The sequence below is a fragment of the Thrips palmi genome, unplaced genomic scaffold, assembly GCF_012932325.1.
Source record: "Thrips palmi isolate BJ-2018 unplaced genomic scaffold, TpBJ-2018v1 HiC_scaffold_18, whole genome shotgun sequence".
Lineage (NCBI taxonomy): Eukaryota > Metazoa > Arthropoda > Insecta > Thysanoptera > Thripidae > Thrips > Thrips palmi.
The window spans coordinates 16,086,160-16,096,949 of record NW_023144627.1 but is presented as its reverse complement, the minus strand read 5'-3'; the positions used below and the strand labels follow the sequence as shown (position 1 = coordinate 16,096,949).

At 46.9% G+C, this 10,790-nt stretch overlaps 1 protein-coding gene across 1 annotated transcript; it reads left to right on the top strand.

Moving 5' to 3' along the window:
* The first annotated feature begins 110 nt into the window (after positions 1 to 110).
* LOC117644392 (serine/threonine-protein kinase STK11) lies at positions 111 to 5,196 on the top strand. Its single transcript, XM_034383811.1, has 9 exons — positions 111 to 348; positions 697 to 1,068; positions 1,178 to 1,351; positions 1,440 to 1,572; positions 1,705 to 1,841; positions 1,915 to 2,100; positions 2,239 to 2,405; positions 2,489 to 2,602; positions 2,695 to 5,196. The coding sequence occupies exons 2-9, from the start codon at positions 704 to 706 to the stop codon at positions 2,835 to 2,837; spliced, it is 1,419 nt and encodes a 472-aa protein (XP_034239702.1). The 5' UTR covers positions 111 to 348; positions 697 to 703; the 3' UTR covers positions 2,838 to 5,196.
* The last annotated feature ends 5,594 nt before the right edge of the window (positions 5,197 to 10,790 follow it).

The window sequence follows — 10,790 nt, the reverse complement described above, 5'->3', positions numbered from 1 at the left end:
AAAATCACGGACAAATCGTAAAACCCGCCAGAAGCCCGGCATGCTTTTTCCGGTTTTATCTCTTCGAAGCTGCTCGAAGGGCGGAGGCGGAGGCGGAAAGCGGCGCGGGTGGCGATGCCCCCACCCCAGGAGGGCTCCGCAAACCCTGCCATTTGCCAGACTCATATTTGTTAACATCAAAATTTTATTTTTATTTGTTGTTTATATACGGCAATATGACCATTATTTATTTTTGTAAGCTATCTATGAATTACGTTGGTCTAGATACGAAAGTTTAACGTGTTTTGGTTGTTGTTGGAAACGTTTACTAGTCCGTAATGCCGAAATATTAAAGGTTATCTACCAATGGTGAGGTTATGTTTATATTACTTAAATCGTTTTTGTTGCCATTTTCAGATGATAGTTTTCTCCCACATCTCATGGAATCGTTAACTTTGACACTCTGTCAAGACACATGCCTTATTTGTTGTTGTTGTCGTTGCTTATCCGAGTATTGCTTCCTAGTTTTCTCTAATCTTGATTGATAGTAATGAAATGAATTAGCTTATCACCCAAATTTTATTTTCACGCCTTATTCTCTTTCGTCCTAAGGGTTGTATGTCACATGATTTATTTGTGTTTTCTGTATCCCATTTTCATACTAGTGTGAATTTCGAGTGGTTGCTCATTTCTTTTCCATTTTGCCTTTACTTCCAGGTTGATCATGGGCTCAGAAAGAGCAGAGGAACCCATTCACATAGTGTACTCAGATGAAGAAAATGTCCTGGATGAAGAGGAAAGAAATTCTCGGTTGTTTGAAGACCTAGAACCAGCTAGTTGGATCAACGATGAAGATACTGATGTCACAACGTTCTTTCATAGGGTTGACTCAGACCAAATTATATATGAAGCCAAGAAAAAAAGATGCAAAATGATAGGAAAATATGTCATGGGTGATTTGTTAGGTGAGGGGAGTTATGGGAAAGTGAAAGAAGTTTTAGATTCTGAGACACTATGCCGAAAAGCAGTTAAGATCCTCAAGAAACGCAAACTACGCAGGATTCCTAATGGAGAACAAAATGTCCAAAGGTAACAGTGTTTTCAATCGTAATTCTTAAAATTAGTTCAATCGAAAAATATATCGGACTGTTGGATTACATCAATTATATGTAGTATCAACTTTTGTTTTCCTTTACAGGGAAATTGTACTTTTGAAAAAGCTTCAACATCCTAATGTTATTGGTCTCTTGGATGTTCTAGTAAATGATGAAAAAGAAAAGATGTATTTAGTCATGGAATTCTGTGTTGGTGGGCTTCAAGATATGCTTGAAAGCACTCCTAAGAAACGGTTTCCTCTTTGGCAGGCTCATGGGTGTGTATATATGTACATTAATTACATAGTATTAATGAATGTATTTCACCATGTATTACTCTTATGTCATGAGGAAATTTTCCATCAGGTACTTCTGTCAACTTATGGATGGTCTGCAATATCTTCATAGTCAAAGAATTATTCATAAAGATATCAAACCAGGAAATCTGTTACTAACTCTTAGTGGCATATTGAAAATTTCTGATTTAGGAGTTGCTGAGGTATGAGTTACAGTCAGGCACACATTTTTGCATGTGATATGTTGTTGTTGTTCTCATTATTAATTTGATTACCAGTATCACACCTATGAGAACTCATTACAGATCTTACGTTCCCTTTTTTCTTCCTTCCAGGCTTTGGATTTTTTTGCAGAGGATGATACATGCTACACCGGTCAGGGATCACCTGCATTTCAACCTCCTGAAATTGCAAATGGCCATGAAAAATTTCTAGGGTTTAAAGTTGATATTTGGAGCAGTGGGGTCACATTGTAAGTGCCTCTTCCATCATGCAGTTTTTGTACTGGTTGAGTTTAACTCATTTTCATTTCTTTTTGTTTTTAGGTATAATATCACCACAGGCCTTTACCCCTTTGAGGGTGACAACATCTTTCGGCTCTTTGAAAATATAGGGAAAGGTGAATATGTAATACCAGATGAAATTGAAAATCCTTTACGTGATCTTCTCCATGGAATGCTACAAAAAGATGCAAATGACAGGTTTACCCTGCAGCAGATAAGACAACATCCGTAAGTTTTCTGTTTTATATAATATTTCTCCTATTGTAGAAACACTCTTAAACAACAATACGTATTTTCTTAAGGAAAAAAAAATAGAAGTCTGCTTTATATTTGACTGCAAACCTGTTGTTATCCTATGCTCGATAGGTGGTTCTTAAGGAAACCTCCTCAGACATTAGAAGAAGTGCCCATTCCTCCACTTCGAGGGGATGAGCTGCACAACATGACTGTGCTTCCATACCTAATGGACTATCACTATGTAGAAGATCCTGCATCTGGGCAACCACAGTACTATACAGAACATGAAAGAAATGGTGAGTAGAACTCGTTTTTACTGTATTAAAATGAAACTGTATGAGATAATGCATTTTTTGTTTGCCTTACTCCGAAATTTTAGCTTGGGCAGAGAGAGGAGAACAGGATACTTATCCAACAGAATGCTATCCAAGAGAATGGGCAGATCAACTAGGTGACCTCAAAAGTAAAGAAAGCTCTCCTAAAAAGTTCCAAGGTGGGTGAATATTATTCTTGTGTCCCAATCCCAATTCTAATAGTTCTGACTAATAAGTGAAGTTTCAATAATTTTATTTTTTACATTTGTAGATGATGTGGGTTATGGCAACTCTAATAAGTACCATGGTGATGATGAGATGGAAACTATTGCGGACTCAACTAAGCGCAAAACTAAACGGCGACCAACAAGCTGTATCAGTGTCAAGAAATTTCCTCCATGTAAACAATCGTGATTTCTGTGCCCCAGCCTGGTGCTCACTCTTCCTGCCCTTGTGCTGGGGATGGATTGTTGTTATTGTTGTTCTATGTTAGCATGGAGAGACAACACCTGAGTCCTATCTGTTCCTGCTACTTTCCCATTTTAACTGATAAATCAGTAGTTCAATGCCAATTTGAAATGAGGTCGCTTGTCTGTCGCCTCATGGTCACCATCATGGTTGACTTCATCCCCTTGACCCCCTTTTGGTTATTAGTTTCCAAATTTGTCAAATTTAATGTGCATTTCAGGAAACAAAGTGCATATGTAGCTACAGTAGCCTTTCCTGGAGTAGTGACCATGTATTGTACGTATGCATCCCTTGCAGAACAAACCTTTGTCAATGCATTTCCTTCAATTTTACTACTCAGTTTTGTGCCATTGTAATTTCTGCAACTGGTATCATCTTCTCTTTCTTTTGCCATTTGTTTTATCTCATGTTACTTCTATTAAGTTACTGTACTTTAAATGATCATTGCCAACTGGACCATTGATTTTTGGTTTCTGTGATCCAATTAAATTTATGTGTTTATGTGAAAATGTGAATTGAATTCTATTGACTCCCTTGTAACTAATTTTCAAATTTTTTGGTTGAAAGTAATTGGATTTTGAGAAATGTACATTAATTATGTAAGGGGATTTAGGGAGAAGGGTTTGGTGGCGAAATGTTATGTGGCATGTGTTATTAATATGAAAGGGCATGTTAGATCCATTTCTTTATGGGAGGGTGAAGGGTAAAGTATCCCTCAAAAGACCACTACATAATTGTTTGTTGCTCGCTTGTTTTCTTTCCCTTGTTTTGTATCAACATTTTAATTGATTTGCTCTATTCCAAAGCTGTAGTTGATTTTGAGTAGCATTGCATTATACTTTGTACCTGTACATTAGCTGTAATATTCTTTCAGAGAAACTTGAACCCAACATTTTTCCGCATTCAGCTCTGTTATGAAATCTCAAAAATTGCTTGATTGTAAAATGTTGTGTCCAGATTTTACTGTTTGTTTGATCAGCTTGTCTAGATCCTGTGAGGTAGTCCTTTCATATTTAAGAGCAAGTGTGACTCTTGTGGATCTGAACCTTATCTGTAATATCTTAGCAATGTGAGTTGCCTGCATTACTTTTGGTTTTAGGTTTGAGTCATGAAGAAATTAGAAAGATTATGTGACCACTCGGTTTCTCTAGTCATATATGAGAGTTTCTGGCTTCTTGTCCTATTATTCTGGGCAATCTTTTGAAATTTTTTTGTCATTTATTGCTATTAGTAGCACTGACAGATGTCAGTAATAATAATAATAATCGTGAAAATTACTGTTGAAAGATAAAATCTTGTTCTTTCCTGACTGTGCTCAGCACTTTTCTGGACACAATGACCTCAGACTCAATTTTTTCTCAGAATGTTGGTAGTTTCTATTACTTTGTTTTTTAGGAGTCAACTGAAACATGGACCCTTCAAGAAAGACTCTATTGCATAGGATTTGTCTTTTAACGCTGCATTATGTGAGATTATTTCTTAATCTCTGCACCTGACATGTGCCATATCACAATATCCAACTTGGCTCGAAAATGAGTTTTGAGAAGCAATTTTATACGTCAGTTTTGCAAAGTATTGATTTTGTTTTATTATGATAAGTCTAATCTTAACATGCTTTGGTTTGGTGTCCCAACTTCTTTTTAACCAGTTTATGCAACTAACAGTCAAGAATGCTGATGAAGTGAGCATACATTTTCTATTCTTAAATTTGTTTGTCACAGTTCAGTTGCCAGAGAACAATGTTGTCTGAGAACAATTTGCTCTCCTTCTTGTAAATACATTGTCCATATCAGAAAACATTTATCAGAGTTTTTGATGTTGCCTGAAGTGCAAATGAACCCCACATGCAGCAAAGCAGTGTTTCTAACAGGATGTAGACTTTTATGAAACGACAATAGTGAGCTTGTTACCAGATGTAATGTATAGCCCTGGTGTTAAATTTACTGTACAAACTAAGCGCAACATTAGTGATGTCGCACATTGTTATGGACACCATTTATATTTATGTAGTTGATTAATTTTACCATTTATGATGATACAACCTTAGTAGGGAAAGAAATGCTCATTAAATTAGTTTATAACCAACCATCATTGAAGTGTACTTAGCTCCCTTAGTGGAAATTTTTAATGTTAAATTAAAACGAAACTCCATTAGGTGTGTTAAATACCACATAAATGTTAAATATCCTGTTTTTTTTCTTTGAAGAGAATGGAGTATCTCAACCACTTCTCCTATTTTCTCATGACATTCATGAATGTTTGTTGTTCTCTTCTGTGGTAGACTCTGTTTACCCATATTCAAGTGCATTAGATTTGTAATCTGTGGGTGGTGTCAAATGTTTCCAAGTTATTTTATCTATTTTTGCTGGAATGTTGATTTTACTGCCTGTCAACATTGTGTATGTTGAGTGGCAGACGTTGTTATGCTCTATATGAAATTTGAATGACAATTTTACATCTCAAGGACATTTGTGTGAGGAATATTTTTGGTTATTTCTTAAGTGGGTGATGTTTTGCCTATGCAAAGCAGTACAAACATTCTGCAATGTTTCTTCTTGTTATTGGCTATACTTTGAAAATTTATTTTTAAAATTTGAAGATTTGCAATGCTTTTTGTGTGTTGAAACTCCCACTTGGAATTGTAGCTCTCAATTTCTCTCTCTTAAGTATTTGTGTTTAACCACTTTTGTGATACTTCAGTTGACTGTTATTTCTGTCATAGAGCTTGTGCCAGAGTAATTTTTGTTTTGTAATACTTATGACTTTATGGCTGTGAAGAAATTTCTGGCAGGCTCTAAAGTAATAATAGATTATTACTTTTGCATAATATACTTTCTGTTTGCTGTTTCTTTTCAAGAGCAGTTTTTGGAAAGTATGGGAATAGTTAATTCCTGGATCATGAATAAGTTCAACTTTTTTTTTCATATTGTTTTGTGTTGCATGTGCAAACTATTGGGGAAGACCTTCCTCTTCCGTCCATATTCCATTTATCTTCAAACTGTTTGTTCAAGCGGCCATTCAAACCGCTACCACTGAATTTTCCTTTTGGGCCTCAGCCCTTGTTTGCCGAAGGTTCTCTTCACATTAATGTTAAAAAGGGAATAAAAGAAAAGAGGAGAAACCCTCACATCCTCAGTCATATTGTGAGAGTAGATCAACTCGTACACTATAAGAAATTGTGACTACTATTTTTGCTCTAATAAAATATTAGTCTTCTTATTCTTGAGTTGTGTTTCCCTGTTACCATTGTGACCTAGAATTACCACCACACTCTCGGCGGGAGGCTTCAGGGCGGGACGGCGGGGCTGGAGTGCGGGGGAGGTGGAGGGGGAGGGGTAGTGGCGCCGCTGGCAGCGCTGGCACTACGGCGAACCCCGAACCTCGGCACCGCACCGGCGGGACGGGGACCGGGACGGGGACCGGGAACACCACGGGCACAGCGCGGCAGGCGGCAGGTCGCGGCCGCCAGTCACCCGGAAGCCCTAGCCCCGCCAGGGGTGCTGGAGTCTGCCGGAGTCTGGTGGAGCGTCCTACTCCAAGGTGGAGCGTGCCGCGGCGCCCGTTTCCGGACCCGTCCGTGTTTCCGGTCGCGCTTCCGGCGTCGCCAGCGTCGCCAGCGCGGAGTGACTGGCAGTGTCGCGACACCGCAGGTTGATAAGGGAAAGGAAAGGTGCAGCCAACGGTCGCAGCAACAGGTGACGGAGTTACAGTGTGGGGACTCGGAGGCCATGGCGCCGTCCGCGCCGTCCTCGACGCGCTCCTCCACACCGTGAACGACGCCGCCGACGCCGTCGTCACTCGGACTGCACCACTACACTGACGAGGCGGAGCGACGCGGAGCAACTATGCAGTCACAAAGGGTGAGCGCGCCGGCCTTTCCTGGCTTGCGCAGCAGGCTGGTGCCGAGAGTCGTTTCCGTCGCTCTGCCTCTCTCGCACCCACACGGGACGCCCCAAGAGTGCGAGAGAGACAGAGCGACGAAACGGCTCTCGGAATCAGGCTGCAGCTTGCGCCAATTCAGCTAGCTTGTGCCGCGCGCGGCTGCCACAATACGTAGTTGCCTACGTCAGCCTGCCTAGTAGGCAACAAAGCCCAGACGTTACCTCGCACGCTGGCTGAGATTGGAATTTGACCCACTAACGCGAACAGGCTGCCGGTGCATGCTGTAGGGGCTGTAGGGGCTGTAGGGCTGAGACGCCGCGGCGGTAGGCAAGGCGCGCCCGTCGAGCGCAGGCGTGCGTTGCGGCTTGCCTACCCTGCCGTTGGCAGGCGCTCCGCACGCCGCACGCACAGTGGGCCAGAAGACCGACGCAGGTCGACAAAACTATACGCGCGTTTTGAGCTGCAGAGTCGCTAAGCAGGACTCGAACCGAACGTGTGACCCCACCAATGGATTGCTCTCCGAACGAGGAATCCAAAGGTGGGGCCACACGTTCGGTTCGAATCCTGCTTGGTGACTCTGGAGCTCAAAACGCGTCTAGAGTTTTGTCCGCCTGCGCCGGTCTTCTGGCCCACTGTGCGCCGCTCCACCGCTCCACCGCGCCGCGCTCGCTACGCCAAGCGCGCCAAGCAGCCGGCTTGCGGTACAGCTTCCTCGTTCGATTCTCGATACAGAAAACCCCGCCTCCTTCATCAGACTCAGTGCGGAGCACGGCCTCATCGGAAACGACGCGAGTCCGGGACAAGGCGAAGCGCGAAGCCGCCACTTTCGCGGCTCTCAAAAGCGATCGGCGTTTCGTCCAAAACAAAGGCGTTGTCTGCCATGAGAACATCGAGAACATTCTTGTGGCAGCGGAGCTGCCCAGGTCTTAGTCCGAGAATTCCAGAAATACGCATGCATCTACACCAATGTTCATGGTTCAACAGCGCACTCATTTTTAGGCGTTCAAGAATCGTTATCGTCGCTCTATCCCTCTGGCACCTGAACGGGACGCCCCGAGTGCAATGGAGACAGGGCGACGGAAACGACTCTCGGAATGAGTCTGCTGACCGTTGGCCGTGGCCATTGTCCGTCCATTGGCTGCGGTTTGACGCGGCGAAGCTCCCAGGCCAGGCCAGGCCAGCCCAGCCGGCCGTGCGGTGCGGTGCGGTGCGGTGCGGCGCCCGACTGGCCTGGCTCGCCATGGCACGGCTTCTAATTTTAGATGCACTGGGTGGTCGTGGGATTACTCCCCTTTCAGGCAAGGGGGACGCGGTGGGGAGGGGCGGGGCGGAGCGGTGGGCCTTCACGCGGAATCAACACAGTTTTACCCTAGGCGATTGCCAGAAATGTCCGCGCGAGTTTGCCAGAGATTGCTGGAGCGGCCCACAGTGGGCCAGAAGACCGGTGGAGGCGGCCAGATTTCTGGATGCGTTTTGAGCTCCGGAGTCGCTAAATGGGACTCGAACCGAACGTGTGACCCCACCAATGGACTGCTCTCCGAGCGAGGAATCCATTGGTGGGGTCACGCGTTCGGTTCGAGTCGTGCTCAGCGACTCTGAAGCTGAAAACGCGTCTCGGATTTTGGTCGCCTCCACCGGTCTTCGGGCAGATCCACTGTGTGACGGACGGGCCCTCGTCACACCGGAGTGCACACGGACTCGTTCCTCGTCACACGTCGAAACCAATTAGAGCGGCAGTCCCCCTGGCGGCTCCGGCCGCCCCGCCACTCGAAGGGTAGGAGAGCAGACGAGGATAAGGCGCGGGTAAGACAGAGATGGAGGGGGAGGGGGAATGAGCTGCCGCCAGATGGACCCTCGCAGCCAATTCCTACCACGTTCCGCGGCGGCAGGAATGTAGACCGGAAGGGACAAAAACAGAGAGGAGAGAGAGAGAGAGAGGGAGAGACAATGGGACGCTGCAGCCAAAGGCCGCCACCACCGCCAGGGCGGTACACAAAGGAGGCACCGAGAGCTGAGGTGCTGAGGCTAGGCAGGCGGCAAGCCAAGGCTAGGCTAGGGAGGGCTAGGGAGGGCTAGGGAGGGCTAGGGAGGGCTAGGGAGGGCTAGGTGAGGCGCGTGGCGACTGCCTCCGCGGCCTGCGCTCAAAGCGCCGCCATGCGTGCAGACTCGGCACGCCCCGATGGGTAATGGGTCCAGTCCCAGCCCCCGCCCCGGCTCCGCAGTCCCGAAGGCCCGAAGGCCCGAAGCCGAAGCCCCCAGAGTCTCGAGGGCTCCTAGGTCCCCTGGGAATGAGCGCGCGAAGCGCCTTCCCTTCGATTAGGACAAGACGGCGGTGCGGCGGTCCCAGCCGGTCCCAGCGTCTTGGCGGCGCGCGGCGCGCGGTGGCGTCCCCTTCCCGGGCTGGGTCCGGGCGCGGTGGCATCGGATTCAAATTCCAGAACGGCATGTCGGCATGCCCGAAATCCCCGTCGTACCGCCAACCGCCGCGAACCCTCTTCGGGTACCGGTGGAATGCTTTGACGACGATCCGGGCGAAATGCGGAGCGTCTGAACGTCCAACTCTCCGTGAGGAGAAGTGGGACGAACCTCCTTGAATTCGGACCGAAGGGACGCAGTGGTCACCGACCACGCAGTCAGCACGCTTGGACGTTTAGACGCGTCGATGTTTCGGCCGACTTCTCGGGAACACCGCTCCCGATCTGAGGTGGTGAATCACAGAGGCTCACCCAGTGCAGGCGCGGGCCCCACCAAAGGCAGAGAGAAAGGGCGAGGAGTGGCGGGTCTAGGGCGGGCGGAAACTACTGCTTCCTCTGCTTCGCTTCAGCGCGGCTTTCTGAACACTTCGCCGCTTCGCTTGGCTTCAACCAGTGCTCGGCCGGAAACAGAAACAGCGACAGCCTGGGGACAGCCCTCGCCGCGAGGGGCCTTACAGTGTCGCTACCCCGCAGCGCCGCAGCCAGCCGCCGCCAGCGCTGTGCGTTACGCCCAGTGCGTGGGACGCCCACCAGATGGCGCCACTGGAGGACACTCTGGCGGCAGCAGCACTCCAGCAGGGGGTACTCCAGCTCCAGCCTCAGCCCGTGGACCTCGCCGCCTCCCTCGCCTTCCTCTCGCCTCCCCGCGCGGCCGGCTCCCCGCGCTCCCTCTCAGGTGCGGAACTGGAAAGGCCGAACCAAACTACAGGACATGACCAACAAACACTACACTGTGAGAAAAAAGTATGGAAAAAGGACGGAACATGTCTGGTCAATAATTTGCCTGGACCGTCCGTACTTGCCATGCCAACTACGGAACGTTCCGTACTTTTTTCCGTACCCATTTACGTGGGTTCATATGGAGCAAGTACGGAACGTTCCGTACTTTTCTCCGTAGCTCCGTACTATATTTTTCTGTACCATTTCCGTACAAAAGTACGGAATTTTTTACAGTGTATGCGGCCAGGACCAGGGAAAACCAACACACAGCAAAACCATCGCCTCTGAATTGACAGATATTCCCGAGAATCCCAGGAGATTTTTTAGCGTTTGAGGGGACACACCGGTGTACATTTCAGAAGAGGCATATTCACAAAATTTTAATTGACGTCGCTGGAAGCTTGAAATTTTTGACTGTCAAGGCGCACAAGAGACTAGACGTCCGTCGACTGGAGTATTGTTTTATGCACCGGGCACGCAGCAGAAAACAGGAGAAAGAAAGCCTCGGAAAGCACTGCGCTTTATGGCACTGGCTGCTACAATGTTGTAAGGGAAACCGCATGTCCCGGCAGCAGTGAGTCAGTCATACGCGGAAAAAAAAGCGGGAAAGGAACGCAAAAGCAGGATCGATACCCTCCGCGCCAGTGCGCACCGATTGGAGAACTCACGCAATCGTCTATTTCATTTCCACACCGTTGAAAACAAATTGGGGAAATCTCGGAAAGAGCCCTTCAAACCCATGTAGGGATTTTCCGGAGCCTTCGTGCATCAATAGGAATTAATTTGCACTGTACTGTCCGCGAAAGAAGTGAGCCGCAGATAC